The 22,076-nt window shown below is 35.8% G+C and overlaps 3 protein-coding genes across 9 annotated transcripts; 1 reads left to right on the top strand and 2 right to left on the bottom strand.

Moving 5' to 3' along the window:
- Positions 1-457: 457 nt before the first annotated feature.
- On the top strand, positions 458-1,749 carry LOC120144842 (pentatricopeptide repeat-containing protein At4g38150-like). Its single transcript, XM_039158804.1, has one exon. The coding sequence runs from the start codon at positions 652-654 to the stop codon at positions 1,660-1,662; it is 1,011 nt and encodes a 336-aa protein (XP_039014735.1). The 5' UTR covers positions 458-651; the 3' UTR covers positions 1,663-1,749.
- A 974-nt stretch (positions 1,750-2,723) lies between these two features.
- Positions 2,724-3,821, bottom strand: LOC120144764. Its single transcript, XM_039158747.1, has 3 exons — positions 3,573-3,821; positions 2,970-3,443; positions 2,724-2,927 (listed from the first exon to the last, which is right to left on the bottom strand). Exons 1-3 carry the CDS (start codon positions 3,819-3,821, stop codon positions 2,724-2,726), a joined length of 927 nt encoding a protein of 308 aa, XP_039014678.1.
- A 6,304-nt stretch (positions 3,822-10,125) lies between these two features.
- LOC120144840 (phototropin-2-like) lies at positions 10,126-21,209 on the bottom strand. 7 transcript variants are annotated; one of them, XM_039158801.1, is made up of 25 exons: positions 20,768-21,097; positions 20,235-20,644; positions 19,738-19,920; positions 19,557-19,648; positions 19,385-19,487; positions 19,214-19,318; positions 18,868-19,084; positions 18,535-18,605; positions 18,001-18,107; positions 17,864-17,913; positions 17,671-17,775; positions 17,443-17,502; positions 14,394-14,483; positions 14,171-14,247; positions 13,058-13,142; positions 12,732-12,812; positions 12,260-12,363; positions 12,053-12,102; positions 11,827-11,933; positions 11,593-11,715; positions 11,431-11,482; positions 11,216-11,328; positions 10,812-10,952; positions 10,584-10,699; positions 10,126-10,447 (listed from the first exon to the last, which is right to left on the bottom strand). In XM_039158801.1, exons 1-24 carry the CDS (start codon positions 20,915-20,917, stop codon positions 10,586-10,588), a joined length of 2,790 nt encoding a protein of 929 aa, XP_039014732.1. In that variant the 5' UTR covers positions 20,918-21,097; the 3' UTR covers positions 10,126-10,447; positions 10,584-10,585. The 7 variants fall into 7 exon arrangements, with proteins under 7 accessions (XP_039014732.1, XP_039014727.1, XP_039014728.1 ...); XM_039158796.1 differs by adding an exon at positions 21,124-21,209 and having other exon boundaries at positions 19,214-19,487; positions 20,235-20,949; XM_039158797.1 differs by adding an exon at positions 21,154-21,186 and having other exon boundaries at positions 19,214-19,487; positions 20,235-20,953.
- Positions 21,210-22,076: the final 867 nt, after the last annotated feature.

Below are 22,076 nucleotides of genomic sequence, written 5' to 3'. Positions count from 1 at the left end.
AAAAATTGATTGAGAATTTTAGGGTCTAACATTCGTTAATAATGACGATTTAATGTGGTTGGAAGCAATCGAGGACGGTAGTGACTGTTGGTGACGTGAAATTTTGATTAACTTATGAATTAAATTGATATTTTATCTAAAATTTAAGAATTAAATTATTATTTTAATTAAAATTTAAATATAAAATTAATATTTTATAGAATATCTAAATATCAAACTGACAATCAACTTCTTTTTAATAAGTATTAGTTGATAACATCCCAAAAACTTAAATATTAATTGATAACATAAATGACTAAAACGTTATAAATAAATAATATAAGGACTAAAGCGTTATTTTTAAAATTTGACGAGTGTGAATACTTATGGAACAAAAGTGACCATTTCATTAGTTTACCCTAAATGTTTCCCCCTCCATCTGTTGCCTTTTGGGCAGAAACCTAAATTATATGAGCGTTAACCCTCACTCCCTGTTAAACCCATAGCAGTTCCTTTGAATTGTAAAAAGAAAAAGATCAATCTTTGATTCTTCTGGGCGCAAAAACCTAACTCCTCTCAGCGTAGAACCTCATCCCCTGTCAAATCCATAGCTGTTTCTTTGAATTGGAGAAGAAAAGAACAGCCTTCGACGGTACTCGAAACCAAATCAACATGGAATTATCACAATATCGGAGGGTTTTCGTGAAGCTGATGAAGATTTTCGCCATGAAGCCCCATTACCCCATTTCAAGAGCATCTCCTTCGATGTATCTCTTGCAAACGCGCCTCTTAAGCGATAGAAGACGACCCATCAGAGAAAACGAACCCATCGGTTTTAATGGCAATGAGAACGATGATGAGGTTCCTCAACGTATCCCCAATAGGCCCTTAAGGGATCAAAGGCCTTTCAATATCTCTTCTCGAGAAACCAAAGGAACCAACTTTCAGCACTCCACGGCCATATTTGCTTCTGATCTTATAAAGAAGATAGAAGATTCTCAATCTGATGTGCACTTCCTGGAAAGGTTCAAGCTTGGGCTTGATAACAAGAGAGAAAAACTGCCCTCAGATTCAGTAGGTATAAATAGGAAAGAGCACGAAGAAAAGGTTCCCCCACCACAGGATGCTGATGAGATTTTCAAGAAAATGAAAGAAAACGGTCTTATCCCGAATGCTGTAGCCATGCTTGATGGTCTGTGTAAAGATGGGCTTATCCAAGAAGCAATGAAGCTTTTCGGATTAATGAGGGAAAAGGGTACAATCCCGGAAGTTGTTGTATACACAGCTGTTGTTGATGGCTTCTGCAAAGCACACAAACTTGATGATGCAAAGAGAATTTTCAGGAAGATGCAATCCAAAGGTGTGGTTCCCAATGCCTTTAGTTATAGTGTTCTGATTCAAGGATTGTATAAATGTAATCATTTGGATGATGCTATTGAGTTTTGTTTGGAAATGCTTGACGCCGGCCATTCTCCAAATGTCATCACTTTTGTGGGCTTGGTTGAGGGGTTGTGTAAGGAGAAGGGCGTGGAAGAAGCAGAAAAGGTTATTGGAACTTTAAAACAGAAGGGATTTTTGGTTAATGATAAAGCTTTGAGACAGTTTCTGGACAAGAAAGCACCTTTTTCACCTTTGGTTTGGGAAGCAATATTTGGGAAGAAAACATCTCAGAAAACATTCTAACTCCTTTTTTAAGTTTCATTGCCCTGCCCCTTTTTTCTTGGTTTCCTGTTATATGTTCACATTTATGATATGGAGGCTTCTTAGACTTAATGCATGGATGTTACCTCTTCTTTTCTTTTTACAACTCATTTCTTTATTTTGCTGCCTGAATGTGTTGGTTGGTATGCTTTTCAACTGTTATCTGCATGATAAGATCAAAGCAACAATAATGGTGCCTTTGCAGATAATTGCTGGTATGTTGTGTCCTAAACTGTAGACATTGCAGGAAAAAAACAAGTCATATCAGAATATATGTGACATAATGATTTGATAAATGGGTTAGCCTTAACTGTAAGGAGAGAAACAAAAGGATAGGGAAACATGGAAATCATCGTTATTATTATGAGGCTTGCCCGGACAGCTTATGTATATCTGCCATGGAGAGGGCACACCAGATGCTTTAAAGTTCAACGGTCAAATGTACAGGAAGTTCTTAAAAATATTGAAGATTTGTTTAGTATTAAACTCACAGGAACCAAGATTAATAGGTCTGATAGGGTGAACCAGCGATTGTGTATAGATTGGAATATAGGCTCATAAGCATATTATTTGATTTGTACTTGTACATGGTGTAAAACAGTACCACTGTAGCAGTTTTTCTTCTTTCTTAATACCAAATTTATCCCCCAAAAAATGTTGATATGCAGAGTTCTCATTTCATATCAGTTGCTCCAGTGATAAGAATGCCTAAGGTAATTCACGTGTGAATTATGTTTATTGTTTAAGCTGTGTAAACCATTGCAAATAGAGATCCTAATTAATATCCCTTACCTTCATAATATCGCTTGTACCTTATAGTTGCATAAGCATCTAGTATTTTTTTTATAAGAATAGTAGGCCTCATTAAAAAAACCCCTTCATGATTTAAGGAACTTGAAAAATAGTTCTTTAATCAGCGGAAGGAGGAAAAGAATGCCCTAGGAGTTTATTAACAACAATATCAACATAGGAATACAACACCTAACTCCCTTAAGGAGATAAAAAAACCAAAAGGAAACATCCTTTTAAAAATAACATGAGAATTAACCAATGCCAGCCTTAGCTAGGGCATCTGCCTCTAGGTTGGCAGTCCTATTAACCCATCTAATAACGTCTTCACAATCTCTGAGTTTTTGAATAATATCTTTAACAATATGAACATAAACAACAGGACATAGAACAACGTCCTTAACCCAGTCAACAACCACTCTACTATCACTCTTGATAATCAAACGTTCCTTATATCTCTATCGAATAGATTCAAAGAAAACCAGACCCTTTAGGATAACTTTCAATTCCATCAATGTAGGAGGCCCTGGACCAGCAGGCTCTTTGAAAGATGCTAGTATCGAACCAGATATGTCTTTAAGAACACCACCTAAACCACTCCTCTTCCAATCACTAGTAGTAGCAGCATCCACATTAAGTTTAATAAGGTCCTTGGGAGGAGGGGACCACAAACACTTTGATAAAATCCGATTAGAATATGGTAAGCAAGAATCCCCTAAGGAAGGATCAAAAATAAGACAATCCTTAGAGATAGAAACCTGAGAATATTTTGCTAAAAACCATGAAGTAAGCCTGAACCTTGCTAAAAAGAAAATTTCAGCTTGATCTAACTTCCCTCCTTCAAACACAATAGAATTCCTAGTTTTCCATATTGTCCATTGAACCACTCCAGGAATAAATGACCATATGAGAGAGTTAGACCTCAATTCTGCCCAGGCTAGAAGAAAACTTTTAGCATCCACTTGAAAAACAGACTGAATATTCCAGTAGCACATGAACTTGTTCCATATTGACCAAACCACCGAACAAGAAAAGAATAAATGGGAGGGGGACTATTCCATTAACTTACATAAAGGACATAACAGATCAACTATGCCCTTTACTTGTTTAACCAAAGTTGTCTTCACTGGCAATTTCTGCAAAATCACTTGCCATAGAAAAGTCTCCACTCTTGGAGGCAGCAGGCCCCTCCAAACAACAGTCTTCCAAAAATGAGCTTCTTCCGAATCTGAACTCCCCGAATAACATAAATTAGCACAAGATTTAACTGAGAAAACCCCATCTTCAGAGCCCTTCCAAATCAGCCCATCAGCAGAATCATCAGAAATAGAGAAGACCGAAATGACAGCCATTAAATTTGTCCATTGCTCATATTCCCAGTCATTCAAATCCTTCTCAGTTGAACATTCCAAAACCAGTCCCACGAGCTAAATTCCCCAAATTGGAATAATTTACCTGTTTTATTTACTGTAATAGAGAACAGTCTAAGGAAAATGACCATTAAAGGATTATCCATAGCCCAAACGTCTTGCCAAAATTGAATAATTCTCCCATTTCAAATTTTATAATTGTATTTACTCCTGATTTTACAGCCAACATAATATGCTTTATAATGATTACTCACCATAGCTCTCTAAATCCAAGAGAACTTAGGGGAAACATTATTGTCAAACAACATTAAAGATGAGTCCATTTTGTATTTAGTACAAATCATTTCCCTCCAAACAGCCTTCCTCTGACCACACTTAAATTAGGAATCCCCAAACCTCCTTCAATCTTTGGTTTACAAACCTCTGACCAACTCACCCAATGGATCTTATTTTTCCATTCCCTCTTCCCCATAAGAAATTGGATATAATTGAATTAAGGGACTTGTAGACCGAAACTGGGACCTTGAACAATGAAAAATAATATGTAGGAAGAGAACATAAAACTGATTTAATTAAAACCAACCTCCTTGTCAATGAAAGAGTGGATGATTTCCAGCCCGCTAACATTTTATTAAAACTCTGTACCACTGGATCCCACAGTTTGTTAGAATTTTTGTGTGCTCCAAGGGGAAGTCCCAAATACTCTGAAGTAAAATTGCCCACCGAACATTCAATCGTAGCTGCCCAATCCTTAATTTCCTCTTCATTCGAGTTAATCCCAAACAATTTACACTTCTTCAAATTTAATTGAAGACCAGACATAATTTCAAACACTCGGAGCACCCTCTTCACATTCAAAATCTGCTTTTTCGATGCACCACATAATATAATGCGATCGTCAGCAAATTGAAGATGAGTTAAATTAAAATTTCCCTCCTCCCTATTAATGACCAGACTTGAAAATAGCCCCTTTGAAACTGCCTTAAGAATCAATAAATTCAAAAGTTCTCATACTATATTAAACAGTAAAGGAGACAATGAACAACCTTGTCGAAGACCCTTAGCCATTGAAAATTCCTCAGTCAGAACCCCATTCACCAATATTGAAACAGTAGCTGTTGTGATGCATTTCGAAATCTAACCTCCCCATGTATTACCAAAGCCCAATTTCCTCATTACTTTGAACAAAATAGGCCAATTGATTGTATCATAAGCCTTCTTGAAGTCAACTTTGAAAACACAGCCCTTTAATCCATTCTTCCTCCAAAAATCGATCTCTTCATTAGCTATTAAAGAGCAATCCAAAATTTGTCGACCGGGGATAAAAGCGAATTGAGAAGGGCTGATTAAATATGATATACAACTTCTAAGTCTCCTCGATAGACACTTAGACAAGATCTTGTATAGCCCACCAACTAATCTAATAGGTCTAAAATCTTCTAGGCCACCAGTGTTATAGTTCTTTGGAATGAGAGTGATAAAAGTATGGTTTATTCCATGTTCCCATTCTTTCCCCAAGTAGAAATTATGAAAGAATTTCATAATATCTTTCTTAAGGTTGGTTGTCCCTTGTTCCCATATGTAATGGGGTAAGGGGGAGGTAAGATAGTAGACTGCCTCCAATACTAGGTTAAAAACAATTTCCGTAGGAGACCTCCGAATTATGAAATGCCCTCCATGGGACTCGATCCCATGACCTCAAGGTTAAGAACCTTGTGCTCTACCAACTGAGCTGGATGGTCATATAATATCTTTCTTAAGGACATGCCAAAACCTTTTGAAAAATCCCAGATTTAAACCATCAGGCCCCGGAGCCTTGTTGCTGTCACATGACTTCAAAGTTCCCCAAACTTCCTCCTCAGAAAATTCCTTTTCTAATAACTGTCTCTGCTCCACAGTAATTCTGGAAAAATCCAACCTTATATCATCAGTTTCTAATGTAGATTGCTCATTGTAAATCTTAAAGAAATAATCTTTTACTAAGGCCTTAATATCTGTCGGGTCCTCAACTGAATCACCCCTAAATTTAAGAGAAACCAGAGTATTCCTCTTTTTCCTGACTGTAGCACACATCTGAAAAAAATTTAGTATTACCATCCCCATCCTCTATCCACTTTGATCAAGAGTAATGAAACCAAATCTGCTTCTGAATTTTATAAAGATTCCACAATTCTGCTCTGTGAGATTTCAATTATGCTAAAACTCCACTGTCAATAACACCTTGATGTTGCTGAATATCAACCTCTAACTGCTGAATTTTCTTTTCTAATTCAGAAATCATGGCTACTGGATATTGATGTCTCTTCTCAGCCCACTTTTTAATTGCATGTTTTGTACTTCTTAGTAAACTGAACACACCAGCCTTTTTATGAGCTTTCTTGCAGTTTTGAATTGATGATTTAACCAGATCCTCAAAACCCTCCTCCTCCATCAAATAGTTGAAAAGTGTGAACGGTTTTTGACCCCACTCAACACCTTTATTCACAAGAACTATAGCATTATGATCCGACACAGACCTAGGGAGTAGTGACTGAACAATATCTGGAAACGAAACCAAGAACTGACTGTCAACCAAAAACTGATCCAATCTTACAAAAGTGGGATTATCTTGGTTATTGCACCAAGTAAACCTACCCCTATTCATAGGAAGATCAATTAGACCAGTTTGAAGGATAAACTGACTAAATATCTCCACAGAACTTTTATTTAAACCTCTGCCCACCTTCTCTTCTTCTTGTAAATAAACATTAAAATCCCCTCCCACACAAAGAGGATAATTCTGCCCCCTAAGGAACATGCTCAATTCTTCAAAAAAAAAAAACTAGGTTTATCCTCCTCCACTGATGGTCCATAAACATTGATGAAACCACATCTGTAATTATTATCCCGAAATTTACCAAAAATTACTATAAATCTCCTGCAAACATACTGTTTTTCTAGATCAAAAATATTGTCGTCCCAACAACACAATAAACCCCCTGATAATCCGATCGAAGGAGATTCTAAAACACCTTTTATATTATTGATCCCACTTCTTCTGAAAAAAGACCTATGGATTTTCTCTGACTAGGTTTCTTGCAGCCAAAGAAAAGTAGGATATATACTAGAAACTAAATTTTAAACAACCATTTTTTTTTCTTTTTTCCCTAAACCCCTAACATTCCATGAACAAATTATTAACTTTGACTTCATCATAAAAGAGAAAAATGCAAACTGAAAACCTCTACCAGTATCACCTTAATTAACCCCATTCAAACTTTTCTCTAAAGCCATGATTTTCTCCAGAAATGCTTCTTTCCTTTCCTTAAAAGACACCCCCAGAAGCTCACTCACCTGCCAAGTAGCTAGAGCTTCTTCCATTAGAACCGAGAAGTCTGAAGAGGAGACTGTATCAATGCTTACTTGTTCAAGGGCATCCCGTAACAAATTCCTTTTTGTCCTTCTAATTAACAAGCCAGATTTGAATCTTAAACAGTCTCCTTCTTAAAAGTAGCCATCAATCTCCCTAACCTCACTCCCATCCACTGTGCCACTGTCAATATTAAAAACTTTGCTCCCATTTACAATAAAAAATGGTGGTAAACAAAGATGTTTATTAGCACTAAAAACCACATCAATCTTTCCCTGACTAACTCTGACCCCATCAGCTACAGGCGTTAACTTTAGCAAATCCCCATGCCAATATCTCCTTTCCTTCGACCTTCTGTAGACCCTTTTACATCTGCCCATGCTTCTAGTTTCTGACACATCACTCTTTGGTTTAATCTGACTTCTGGATCAGTGTAGTTGTCTCCTCCTTGAATTATTCCCTGAATCAGATGTAACTAATTCAACCGGCCTTAATTTTTCTTTTTCTACTTCTATCTCAGCATTAACCAACTGCACTTCCATTGAGCTCTTTTCCAAAACTTCAATCTTTTTACTACCTTTTTCTTTTAAGTCTGGATCATGAACCATTTCCCAAACTTATTTTTTTAAAATGCTGGCCCAGAAGGAAAAACTGTAATTCCTTTGGACCCAGACTGGCCAGAATCCTCATATTGGGCTTAAGATCCACCAGTCAAAAAATTTGAATTTCTAATCCCCAAACCTGCAAACTCTTCTACTTTTATACTCCCAACATGTTGAATTCTGGCAGCCCACATTTAATGTCTTTCCTCTCTAAGAAAAGTCTAGATAGTTGTATATCATCACCAACTCCTCCAGAACCATGAAAAACTACCTGATCAATCCAATTGTCCACTGTCAGACGATATTTCCCTGCTCCACCTGCTGCACTATCTAACCACATTTTATCATCCTCTTCCTCAGACATCGTCTCAAAAAATCCCCCACCAGAACCTTTCACCGGAAAATTACTGAAGAAAGAACTTGAGTATTCGTTTGCCGATCTGACCTTGATACTAACTTTGAAAGATCTTTCATAAGATCCACGAGTGATCACATATGGAACATCAAAGGGGCTAGCCACCCTCAATAAAATTCTTGCCAATGTGAGGTCTTCTCTTTTCCTTGTAACATCATGTATATCAACCACTATACCCCATCTACCAGCTGTCTTCTCGAAGAAAGATTCATTCCAGCATAACAGAGAAACCCCTAATAATTCCACCAGACAGAAAGCCATTGGAACTCCCTCATCATTCATTAATGGTTCCACTCGATCAAACCATTGTAGAAAAGCCTCTTCCCTGTTCTCCCAAATGTCCAGCATCTCCTCGTGAGTTTTAAAAACTATAGCGCAAGAGTTCCATACATAACCCCATCTAACAATTTGGACATCATAGACATCCTTAACTAATGCATTTTGAATAAACTCAGCCTGAAAAGAATGTCTGATAATCCCCGCTAAAGACCTCTTCGCCCAACTTGAACTTTCTGATGGAATATGCATTTCCAAAATATTTTTCTTGACACTCCTATGGTGATCATCGGAAGGCATGTCTTTTTTTCCCATTGCATCTCTATGTGACATCAAAGCATCTCTATAAGTTCTGTCGTCCCTTATGCTTCTGTTGGAGTTTCCTCCTTTTTTTGACGTTGAGGACTCTGCATTATTCTGACTATAAACCTTGTTTGAATAAATATGCTTCCCCCTAACCTTGGACGCCCATCCTTGTATCTAGCCAGACTAACAGTGATCTTCCTTCCGTCTATCACAACACCATTCAAATCATCCACAGCCCTCTTCAAACCAACCTCACTCTTAAAATGAACAAAAACAAAGGTGGAAAATTTGTATTTTGGATTTTTAGTTTCTAAGACCATGTACTAAGAATAAATCCCTTAAAGTACGTCGAGAAACCCTCCTACTGAGATTGTCAACAAAAGCCGAACCAACTCTCATCGGAAACTAGCTTTTCTTTCAAATTCTCTCTCTCTCTACGTTTTTCTCTCTCTCACTCATCTTTTTTTTCTAATGTCGGAGAACAAAGCTCTCAAGCATCTAGTGATGTCTTGCAAGTGCTGCTGATGTAATTAGATGAAAGCTGCTTCTCGAATCAAATAGTTGTTTTATATATTTTGAGATTACCAAGGTTTGATCCCTGACTAGAGAACCTGATAGTCCAGCACTCTACTAATAGAATCGCATGGTTCTTGACCACAAGAAGTCATTATTTTTCTGGTCAGGTGTTGTATATTCTTCAAATGGTCATTCCTCAATATCTTTCTTGATAATTTCAGATAAGCGTATTTCTCGTGTTATTCCCTTTTTTGTTGCATAACATAGAGCTATATTATTCTTCAATATTATATGCTGAGGTTTTGTGAATAAATGTCAAGAATGGCAGCAGATGTTAGAGGCAGCCGTTGCTATGGTCGATGGCTAAGCTTCAAGCAGATATAAAGAAAACGACGTTAACTTTCTAGGGATTTGTGGTTGATTAGCTATTAGCTTAATGTTTTCCCCTTTAATTGATTCACATGTTCAATGCAGTTAGGAGGAAATTGCATAATTTTTGAGTGGTGAATCATTGATTCCTGCTTCCTTTGTATTTGTTTCTTCCTTTTCAGTTGAGGAGAGCTGAAACAGGCAGTTGTTGGCTTGTTGAAGCAATCATGTCATATTGGTAATACTTGCTAAATCTGGAAAGAATGAGGATAAGATCTGGGTAAAAGAAGTGAAAAAGAGGTTGATGTGAGTCCAATCTCCATTTTCAGAGACAATTCAGACTTCCGTATCAAGTGCTCTGGAACAAATTTATATATTTGATCATAGAAGAATAAGCCAAACTATCTGGTGTTCTGTTTTGCTAATCTCGGAGTTTCATATCAGCTATCCCTGTTTTCATTAAGCAAAATCTTATAGCATTTAAATTTAGTATACAATTCCCTGTATCAAGTCAAAGTCATGGTACAGCTTCACTATGGAGTTTTTCACCAGGAGGCTCCTCCAAGTAACTGACTTAAAGGTATGACATTGATTTACCTGCCACTTGTGTCTCCCAGCCTAACCAGCCAAAATAGTCTATATGTTAATAAGGACTGATTTGTCGATCTTTAGTAATCAGCGAGTGTACTGTCACCTGGCTAGCTTCATCTTGAGTCGCACTGGGAAGCATCTTGTTTGTTGTCGTACTGCAATGTCCCATTTTAAGAGTTTATACCCGTTTAGTGTAAAGAGTAGAATCTACGATTCATTCTTTCTGAAATTATTATGAACAAGGTAAATCAGCATTGCTACATAATCCATATCCGTATGATGTGTTGATAGTTTTTTAAAGCTACGATTGGTTAACGAACCTTTAGAAGAAAGTATCCAAGTCAATAGAACTAACAAGCACTTCTTCCCACTTTACGTCTTCGGTTCTTGTATCTTTCTTGTTTAAATGAAGAGGTACTTCCAATAGCGGTGGGCTCTGCAAGTGAAAAACAGTAATCAAAACAATGTATCAGGAGAAGCAGCAACAAGGTATCTTCTTATCATTTGAATTGGTTTCAGTTTTCTAATGTATCAGGAAGTGTTATTACCGTGTATCGTATAAGAGGCCAATTAATGCCGTGGAAGAAAGGGTGTTGTTTAATTTCAGTGGCGCCAGTTCTCGACCCTAAACGGCCGGAGGGGTCTCGGTTTAACAATGCGTTAATCAACTGCCTAGCTGCAAGACTAACCTGTATTTCAGTTCAGCGGCACAGGTAAACAGTTATATCACAGAATCTGGTTCTTGTATTTCATCTGATGCATCTAGAAAACAATATGAACATGCGGAGAATCTAAATATTTAAAATTGCATGAACATACTGATTGTAGTTCAAAATCCATAAAGATTATGTTTATGCCAAGCAATTATGTTATGTCATCTTCGAAAAGATGGTGAAAGTTGTATAATCTACTGTTATATAAATCATTCATACTCGATGGATTCGAATTGTACCGGAATGCTACTTGGGAAAGTGAGTTCTTTGTTCAAGATGTTGTAGAAAGTCTTCTGCCTGTTTTTACCCCGAAAAGGCGTCCGGCTGTAGAGCATCTCATACAGCAAAATACCTAAATTCCAAATGTAATTCCATGCATGTCATGTTTAACAGAATATTAGCAATGCTCTAGACCCAGTTTAGAAGGAATGATACAAAATCACCATTTACTTACCAAGAGACCACCAATCAATGGTGCTACTGTGTCCCGCACCGGTAATAATTTCCTGAAAGCAAGAAATATGAAAGGGAACATATTATTTGTTGCAACTACAATAAATCATAAATAGAGTTGAACTTATGAACATTAAGCATGAAATGAATAAAATCATTTTACTGGAGCAATGTATTCTTCGGTTCCAACAAATGAATTCGACTCTGTAGATGGCTCTGCAACAAACGTTGGAGGTGGTTGACTCCCAGATCTTCTTCTCTTGTTAGGCATGGGGTGCTTTAAAACCTGTAAATCATTATAAACTTTAATCTAATGCAAAAACTATCATTATTTATCAAACAATCTTATCAAATACCTAGTGAAAACATTAAAAATTAAAATGAAAAAATGACCTACTTTGGAATGACAAGAAGTCAGAAAAGATAAATCGAAGTCGGTTAATACGATGTGGCCATCCTTCTGAAGTAGAATATTTTCTGGCTTCAAGTCTCGATATATTATTCCTGTTATAAACCAGAAAATAGTTAAATCATATTATTGCAACTTTTGGGTTCATCAAGATACCATGAAAAAAGAAGTGTTAATATTGACAAATATATCTGTTCTGAGTTTATTAAGATACCTAGACAATGAAGATATTCCAAAACAATGACAACCTCAGCTGCATAGAACCTGGAAAACCAATAACATAGCAGTAAAAATATCAGACAGTAGGAGAACAACTAGGAATCAATCTGTTTCTGTCAGAGAAGCCTATTGCCCTCTTTTTATGTGGAGATGATTATATTCTTTCAAGAAAGAAAAACGGGTTCTTTTTAGTGCTCATCACCTTGCAGATTCTTCTTTGAACATTTTCATAGGTTGCTTATCGAGCAGGGCAAATAACTCTCCACCAGGGCAAAAGTCTGTTATTAAACAAACATGTGTGGGAATCTGTGGAGATAAGAAGACATTAGTGTTAGTGCACTTCAATTTGTTTTACAAAAATAATTCAATACTTGAGTCAATTTAGCTTGTTAAATACCATAATTAACAATTATCTTTTTGTTTGGGTGGTTTATCATTTTGTTTTACGGGATTTCAGTTGTAAGGGGAATGTTCTTGGATGTATTCTACTCTATGTAACATTTTTAATAATAAATTTTGAGGCACTCTTTTCCTCATTCCGTTAATTAAGGAATTCCATTAGGCGTTCTATTAATCATGAAGGGGGTTTTTAACGAGGCCTCCTCTTCTTATCAAAAAAAAAAAATAACAATTATCAAATGGTTTGGAGGAAGAAAGGGTGAATACAAGAAAACCTGGAAAGAAGAGTATAATGAGGGAAGGAAAGGATGATCAAGAAGTGAGATGATTTCCCTTTCAACGCATGCTCGATGTACCTGTAAAGGCACCAACTCAACATGTCTACTCGAAAATGCATATCCATCACAAATTCAAATTCTTATGATTTATTTGCTTCAACAATTTATTTTTCTTCAGCATGGGAAAACCTAGAAAATTTGAACATGCATGTGTAGGACACATCCGTGTCCAACCATCATAGGTATGTAGCAATTTGTAGGTCAAATAAAGTCGCATCAAAAGGAAAATTTTGGATTTTGAAAGAGTTTAAGCAATAGCAGACCTTGTTACGATTCAACATGACCGACTTCTCCATTGCCTTCATAGCAAATAATTCTCCTGTACCTTTCAGTTCCACCAGATGAACACTGCATTAAACACCAAATAATTTAGGTATCAAAAGTAGCCAATAATTCATAAATATCATAATGATTTGGGGTTAACAATATTAGAGAAGCAATAGCATACACCTGAAAACGAGTAACGAATTTAAGCATCTTGACTTTTTGAAAATTTATTTGTATATGTACCAGAATATATCTTAGAATCATGTTCAAATATATATCTAAAAAATATTAAGTATCAATACTACTATAATTATTAGAATCAAACCAACTTCAATTTCATATTTACCGTATGTTTAGATTGATAAAAGAATTAAGGGTGCAGGTAAACTCAAAACAATAAAATAATAGAAAGGATGCGTCGTCAAACCAAATAAATTGGTACGAGTTGGCTAATTTAATAATGTATAAATATTTTGAAGTAACAAAGGAAGTTGTGGTAAGAATTGTTTCTAGTGTTTGCTAAAGGCTTATAAATAGGCTTACTGGTAGTGTATGAAGGGAGAGCAAAGGGAGAAAGAAACTGAGTGAGCGTGTCTGCAAGTGAAGAATTAAATCGAATGTGTCCAGAGGCTTGAACGAATAGGAAAACAACAAGCGAAAGAAATTCAAATATTTTGTGTAAACTAATCGTGATTAGTATAGTGAGGGTAAAGAAAATTTATCTTTACATTATCATAATATTTTGTATCTATTTAGGGAACAATTATTAGGTAGACTATTTTGACCACCTCAACAATGATCTCTAACTAATAATATCACATATCAAATAAGAATTATTTTACATATCATTAAATATTTTGTTAACACACCATTCCAACTTAGTATTCCTATTCCTCCATTGTTATTTTTTTTCCTGTGCTATTTCTCTTTCACAATAAAATATTTTTCTCAATTTTGTTAATTCCAGAAATAATTGTCTCATAAGAATTTAAATCCATAAACTAATATATTAAGAATGAAAAAACATCTTTATATTATAATAATATTTTATGTCCACCTACACTTTCAACATATTTAAGAAGAAAATGAACAAATTCAGAAAGCAATACCTGCCGGTGTCACCGCAACCCAAGGGTCTTATGGGTCTAAAATGATGCAAACCAATTTTTTCACCACGAGAAATGATCTAAAGAGAACCCAAAAGGGATAAGTTAGTGAGAGAAAAAGCAATGGAGAGGCATGCATGCATTACCGGGGCCTGTTTGTTTGCAATAGATAACACCATGAATGTGTCTGAATAAGCGACTTATATCTAAGTTTGGAAAACGCGACCTTCTGAATTGCTAGCCAAGAAGAAGTATCTCTTTTGTGAGGCCGTGGGAAGACTGGCTGAGAATGAACTGCCCACAAATCCTCCGGTCTCTGAAAAAGAAGACATCAACTAAAAAGATCGCTCGGTGTAATACTATAAATTCCGTGTTAGTAATTTCGGTCAACTCAAAATCTGTCAGTAGAACCCATTAGATTTTCCAAGCCAATTTTAGACCAATTCTTAAGAGTATTGGGCCTAACCCAATAGTTATAGGGAAGTGGGTTTTTTTTAGAGTAAGTAAATAGGAGAAAGACCTAAAGTGTAGTTTACCCTTTTTGTTAAAGCCAAAAATTTTTCCCTCCTTTTTTTTATATCATTTCACCTAACCAAACTCCCCATAATATCTCACTCGCTCTTCTTCTTTTTCCTTCCATTAGTTTCCATTTCTTCTTCGTTTCAAGAGTCAAATTTCAAGTATTCTAAGCTTAGTTTGTTGTAAAGGTAAATATGTTTTTCTCGATCCTTCAAGCTTTGTTTTAAGCTCTATTTTGTAAGTTTTAGAATTTATTTTCAAAAATGAGTTTTATGAAAGTTAAGGGGATCCATGAATCCAAGCTTGGTTATAGTGTATTCAAGTTACCTAGAGCATCTAAAGCTTTAATCCAAGAGCTTAGTTAGTTTAGTAAACCCCCTTTTCTTGTCTTTGTTTAGTAAGGGAGGTGGAAGAAAATTATAAAGCAAGCGGGAAAGAGAAGTTGTTCCTTGGTTAACTTGATAGAGTTTCTAGCATACAAGAAGCAAGGTAAAACATTATCAACTCTTCCGTACTCCTAGTGATCATTAAAAATGAGATCTAGCTTGATAGTAAGTTATGAAGCGTAGTGTTATATGTTAATGGTAGATTGTTTAATTGATGTTATTAGCATGTATTAAAGCCTTATTTATGCTCTTTTATGACCACTTAAGACTTAATAATGAATGAGAAACCTCAAGGTAGGAAATTGGGGACGTTAAGATAGTTTTGAGAGTGTTTTGGAGAGTTTTTTTGATGAAAAGTGAAATCTACAACATAGGTTTCGAAACCCCTTGTCCATAATGACATTTTGCTTGAGAGGTTTTAGAGGTTTCAAAACCCCTACCCAAAATGTCAAAAATGGCCTAAACCGTTGCCCGGGAGACACTAGACCCATAGTATGACCATAAATGGGTTCAAATACGCGTAAAACACTAGAATAAGTGTTATATATGGTGTTTGAAGTTGAGATGCAATGAATGAAGTAGTTGTAGGGTTATCGATACCTTGGGTAGGGTATTGATACTGTAAGGCTAGTATCGATACCATTGGTATGGTTTGAGCTTTAAAGCACAAGTAAATGTAGAGCCAAGCGAGGGTATCGATATTGTAAGGTCAGTATCGATACCAAGGATAACAAATGGGATTTAAGTCAAGAGAAAATATAGAGGTAATTGAGGTTTCTTAAAAGTTTATAATTACTCTTAAATAAGACTACAAGTGAGAACATTAGTATTGCTTAATTCAAATGTAGAAACGAGAATAAAGTTAGGTGAAATAAGATTTACTTGTTTGAATGCTTGGGAAACGACCAGGACACCTGAGTTTCTTTAGAAAAGCTAGCAGTTTCGAAAGTATAGATTCAGTCCGGATATACTTAGGGAGTGCGCAAGGCACTTTAAGATGACTAGTTTGGGCTCAAGGTCCGACACTCAAGGAGTGGGCTAGTCGAGAGTATGGTGTCCGATACAATGATTTTGGGGGCCACATTCTCGGTAGACTATAGGGGTGTGTGAGCTCCGAGATGCAGAACCCTCAGCCGCACCATGATGTCTACCATAGAGTAGAGAGCGACTATATGAGTGTACTCACTAAAGTAGAACAGAACAGACCAGTAGACCAGATAGCAGTAGACTTGATATCTTAAGCATTTCATTGTTAAAGTTTTAGTATGTTTTAGTTGTTAGTGTGGCGCTGAGCTATTTCGGATTGCTTTCCGTAGGCAGGTCAGTAGATCGAGAGTTCGAGGAGCAGTAGATAGATCAAGGTCTAGACCCAATGCAGATTCAAAGTACTACTCAACAGTTTTTGAAGGGCATGTATATTTTATAAACCATGTTGTATCAGATGAGTCATAAATTTTATTAAGAGTTGGTCTATAATATTTTGATTGTAAATACTTGTTTTAGGAGATCCCTAGTATAAAGTTTAAAATTATATCATTTCATGGATGTTTTTATTTGTGGAAATTGTAATTTTATAGTACAAGAAAAGAGTAAGGTGTTGGTCAGCTACTCCGGTAGTTCCGCGTGACATCCTACATCAATCGACTGTGTGTCGTACTGGTCTAGGGTGTTACACTCGATTTCTAGACACAGTCAACTATGAGACTTTGGTTACAGTTAACCGTTAAAAAATTTGATTTGGTTTGACTTGAATTTTTATTTTTAAATTCGAGTCTAATTATAAGATAGAACTCATATAACTCGAATAATTTGAAATTTTTAGTAATTAATATATTAATTTTTAAACTTGAGTCGAACCCTTTACATGATATATATATAGATATAGAAACTGTTTAAATTGAAATCAAATAGTACCGTAATAATATAAATATTTACAATTAAATTTAAACAGAAACTCGAACAACTTTACTTGAAAATATTCTAAATAAAATATGAATTATAAAATAATATTTGCTAGCTCGATTAAATTGAATTTTTTTTGACTCTACTCGATCATGTACTGGTCCATAGTTTGGAAATTTTAGTCCAACTTGGCTGAGCAAATCATTATAACCTGATGTAATTGTGTTCTCAAATTAAATAATAAGTTTGTTTTGACTATAAAAAGTTTGCAGTTTGAGATTAGCGAAAGGGTTCCAAATATTGGGATTTGAATATTAAATAGGTTAGATGTTTTTCGATAAGTGATTGCATAAATCCGCGTTTAAAGTAAATCATAAGATGCATACAAAAGTTTATAATGCATTCAAGAAAGGTTGAACAGATTTATAATGCATTCAAGATTATAATGCATACAAAAGAATACCTTACCAAATTGGCATCAGGAAGTTCTCGGACTGCTTCATCCACATTTCCTGCTGTAGCTTTGACCTGATATATAGAAGGACGTCAACATATCAAATGAATTGATATTCACCGAGATCTTGATAACATACGTTATGTCCTTAAGTGCAAAGAATAATACCACACTGAAAATGCGTTCATGACCATAAATTAATCACTGTTCGTGTAGATAATTGGAAGAGAAAGATTACAAACCAACTTAGCACTTTGTTGTTCTGTTGTCTCAGAAAGGCGACTTCTTAGGGGTTCAACATGATCACTTCCATCAAGTTGGACACCAATGAAATATTGAAGCTCACCCTATAAAATAACCAGGAATTTGTGACAAGTCAGTAAAAAAGAGTATGTTCTGCAGGATAATCACATGAAAATGCTAACTGTGAACTACCTTTTGGTCACGCATAGGTTGCAAGTGAAACAAATTCCAGAATTTCTTGCCTGCAGTTCATAAATTTGTAACAATTCAGTGAAATAATGTTTCTGTCAGCATACATATTCTTCTTCTTTTTCATTGCTTTTACCAACCATTTTTTGTGTAGTTGATCAACTGAACAGTTATTTCCCTCTGTTCTTTAATTGCATCTCTTATATTCAACACAGTTTCTTGATCAGTTTCTGGTCCTTGAAGAAACCTGTGAAAAAGAAAATGTTATGCAAGTTCTATATGGTTCAGGAAAACACCCCATAGAAAGTTGATTGAAGTAGTTAGTTTGGTTAATCAAAAAACAACGTCGTAGTTAGTTTGGAAAATAGGGGTTGAACCGGTACAAGGTTAGAAAATATGGTGTAATCTATTAATCGATTAATTCGAATTGAGTATTTCAGAGGCCCATTCATAAGTGACCTCCCAACCCAGTTTATTTCATTTTCAAATCTCTGACCTTGCTTAGACCAATTAGTTGTTGGTTAGAACTTAGAAAATAACTTTAGGAACATTCAAACCTAGACTTAAACAATAATTGCGATGAAATTGATGGCAAATATTCATAGCAAAAATAAACCAAACGCAGAATAGTTACCATAATTTTGACATTTGAAGTAGTGGTATAAATTTCATACCTACAGTTCCTTCCCAAGATTTCCTCACGTGTATATTCTGTCAATTCCAAGAAGCTATCAGATGCATATATCTGCATACATTTGAACATTACAGTGGCTTTTCAGATACATATACAATCGAGGCTAAAACACCACACCTTGTATTCCACAGTTCCAAAACAGGCTCTGATAAGCAATACTCACTCAATGATTTCGCATAACTTCATAAAGTAGCAAATAAATTACTGTAGAAGCATACAGTTTTAAAGAAAAAAATCAGTAATCTCAGACTTTTGATTAGTGTAAAAAGTTACGATTTCTGTGAGAAGAACAATAATGAGATCTCTTCCTTACAATGGGATTATCAGGGAGTCTTGGGTCTGTGATCACAAAATTCTTTTCAATACGTTCCAATGTGGTTGCTAGATCCATCCCTTGGCGTATGTTCGTTTCTCTTTCACCATGTTCCAAGCTGTCAACGCGTTCTATATCTTTGATCATTAACTCCTCTGGTTCAAGCACTGGTTGTTTTTCATGCTTGGCTGCAAAGCTGAAAGACCTGCTTTTAAACCTGAGGGGAAGATATCATGTATCAGATAAGGAAGAAAATGCTCTCATTTCATTACAATGGAGTTACTTCTTAAACGTGTTTTGAATAGCGAATTGCTGAAAGATGAAAGCTTAAACCAAAAAGACTCACCCCTTCAACGAAATGCGAGCTGATTTTCTATTTTTCTTGCCAATTTCATGTCCTGGAGTAGCAGTACTGATGTCTGATCGGGGAGTATATCTTCCAGGGGTACTAATGCTTCCGGTTTTGGCAGATTTAGTCAGAAGGTAATTGAGGTTGAACTTTTCCTGATCTTCGAGCTTGTTAATGGCATCATTACTTGTTGTTTGAATGTGAGTTTGAGGATGTTTCAGAGTATGAACAACCTCTGTGATGTCATCTAAAGCCTTAACCTTCTGTCGAGCTGTTCAGAAATGTAGGATTATTACATGATAAAATTGAATGCAAGCTATAAAATACTCCAAAAATTTACCGTCATAACGGATTAATGATTGGGACTGTCCATTAGGCCTCAGTGCCTTTTCATTGACACCTTCTGTGTATTTGCTGACCTCCACCTGCATTCTGCACAACACAGCATTATACAATAACTTTGTATCCGTTTAATATTGACATGAAATAATTATGAAAGAAAAAAAGTAAAGGGAACTAACCCAATGAATTTGATCGTTTTTCCTTTATCGTCTTTGATGGGATTGATAGTGAGAAGATTCCAGAAAGGACTTCCATCTTTTTTGTAGTTGAGTAGCCTGCCACAAAAGCTTTTTCCATTTTTAACTGCATCTTTAATCTTGGCAACCTCTTTCCTGTCTGTTTCTGGTCCTTGTAGAAACCGGCTGCATAGCATCCTTGAACTCTCAAATTCGTAGTATTTGAAAGTATGGTGATATTATCAATCACAATACGATATAGTATGATGTTAAGAGCTTTATTTTAATTGACATTTGAAAACTACAATCTCTATCAGTTATGGGTGTGCAACAGTACTTGAAATAATTACTATTCTAAAATATGTAAGAAAATTATCTACAATCTCTATCGTGTGCAATGAGCAGTGGAAAATTGCAGTCATTTTGAGCTGCAGAATGATTGCAGTTCCTTTGGAACAACTCCCAACTGCCCCTCTACATATTTAAAAGCTTCAACTTACCAGTTTCTTCCTATGGTCTCCTTCGATGAATAACCCGTCATTGCAAAAAATCCGCTGCTGGCGTACATTATAGGGCAATCAGGTTTAGTGGCATCAGATACAACAAAAGTTTGTTGCAGAGTTTCTAAAGCATCCTTCAGCTCTTGTGACACCCTTGGAAAGGCTCCTCGATCTGATCCATAACTTGTTTCCTCCGATGTCCTTGTTGAGTCCACTGCAAATTTGTCTAATGAGGTTCTGTTCCGACTTCCTTCTCCGGTTTCCATTCCTCTACGAATCACTCTGAAACTTCCTTCTCCAGCATCCGACTTCACTGCAATACCCCATTCTGCTGTCCGTTCAACTATACTGTCTATATTAGCTTTGATCGAGGACTGTCCATTTGAATCTTCCCCTGCAGTGCTACCCCCATTCAAGATTTCGAAGGAGTCATCATCGAACCTTATGACCTTAGAATTGTTGGAAGCTTCTCCTTCCAGTGTCAACCACTTATTCATAGGCTCTTTCCTTGTAGCAGTAGTGACTTTCGTAGCTGATCCGTCCTCAATGTTCCGAGTTCCCAAAGATTCAAATAACTCAATCAATCTCTGTTGTTCCCTACTTCTTGATAGATTATTTGATGACGAGGGACTAAAACTTGATTCAATTGATCCCTGAAGCCCCATGGCCGTTCCTTTCTCCATTTTCGACGTCTCTCAGGTGAATGCAGGCAAGGCTGCATACATTAACCAAGTAAGAAATGATCATAAATCAAAGTAACTTTTTATCAATCATCTCCCATACTAAAATTCAGTGCTGGAAAGGTTTCTCCTATATGAACTCTAGCAGACATGAAGAATACATGATTTTAGCACCTAGCAACAGAAACTGTACACACAATTATACCTACTTTTAAATGAGCTCAAACTTGTAAAGCACTTTAATGGCAATGGAGACAGTGACGCTGCTCTAAATTCATTCTAGTTCCAAAGTTTCTGGTTCTGGTTTCTATTTAACATAATGGCAGGATAATTACGAGTTCACTAGCTCCAATGACCATGAGATTTTTATATGTGGATAGTTCAAATAGATACATCAAGATCGTCGATTTTTCCATCAAATCTATCCGGAATTTTGTCACATTTAGATGAGGAAGAAGATTTTTATCGTCACAGGAGCAAGAAAGCAGTACCAGATTTGTGAGGCTGCAATGCAAAGGACCCGTACGTCGAGATTTAATGAAGATAACTTTCACTTTCACTCTCAACGTCTGCAGTTTTGGGATGTTCCTTGGGAGGCAGATAACAGCAAAAATGGAGTTTTGTTTTAGGAATATCATCAAATGAAGATGTCAAGATCAAGGACCACAGCATTAACATTTGTTTGGTTTTTGTTAGAATCCACATTTTATACCCATCACCACCATCAACATCACCACAACTGATGTGACATAAAATCCTTCAAAAACATCAATCTGCAAGCTGAGATTTAAATTGGTAATTTAGATTAAAGAAAACAGAATCTCTAACCTTTTTTTTAAGGAGATACAAATACAATCATATTGATTAATGAGAGTTATTATTGAATATGCAAAATAAGATTCAAATCTAGGACCCGGTCTTTGTTTACTGTGCCAATTTTTTTTTAATTTTTTATATATATTTTTGTATGTATTAAATTCATAAAATATCATTTTTATTCAATTATTATATAATTACATCCACAAATACATGAATAAATATTTGATATATTAAGTGTGTGTTTTGCTAGGCATATAATATATATACCAAAGCAATTTATTAAATACATTCAACCGATTGAAGTATGAATTAAGTGACCTCAATGATTGAAAGGGATTTAAAA

This window comes from Hibiscus syriacus, unplaced genomic scaffold, assembly GCF_006381635.1.
Source record: "Hibiscus syriacus cultivar Baekdansim isolate YM2019G1 unplaced genomic scaffold, ASM638163v2 tig00110890_pilon, whole genome shotgun sequence".
NCBI classification, from domain to species: domain Eukaryota; kingdom Viridiplantae; phylum Streptophyta; class Magnoliopsida; order Malvales; family Malvaceae; genus Hibiscus; species Hibiscus syriacus.
Note: the sequence above shows the minus strand (reverse complement) of the source record. Positions and strands in the feature narration are given on the sequence as shown.

What these genes read in the sequence shown, in the direction of transcription:
- LOC120144842 (XM_039158804.1), top strand. Translation starts at nt 652, where the DNA reads ATGGAATTATCACAATATCGGAGGGTTTTCGTGAAGCTGATGAAGATT.
- LOC120144764 (XM_039158747.1), bottom strand. Translation starts at nt 3,821, where the DNA reads ATGGCTGTCATTTCGGTCTTCTCTATTTCTGATGATTCTGCTGATGGG. An exon ending in AGACAACTTTGGTTAAACAA is followed by an intron (nt 3,444 to 3,572) that starts GTAAAGGGCATA and finishes TGGAATATTCAG; the next exon opens with TCTGTTTTTCAAGTGGATGC. An exon ending in CTACATTGATGGAATTGAAA is followed by an intron (nt 2,928 to 2,969) that starts GTTATCCTAAAG and finishes TCTATTCGATAG; the next exon opens with AGATATAAGGAACGTTTGAT.
- LOC120144840 (XM_039158796.1), bottom strand. Translation starts at nt 20,917, where the DNA reads ATGGAGAAAGGAACGGCCATGGGGCTTCAGGGATCAATTGAATCAAGT. An exon ending in CTTGGCTAGCAATTCAGAAG is followed by an intron (nt 14,248 to 14,393) that starts GTCGCGTTTTCC and finishes GGTTCTCTTTAG; the next exon opens with ATCATTTCTCGTGGTGAAAA. An exon ending in GGCCTCTTATACGATACACG is followed by an intron (nt 10,700 to 10,811) that starts GTAATAACACTT and finishes TTTCACTTGCAG; the next exon opens with AGCCCACCGCTATTGGAAGT.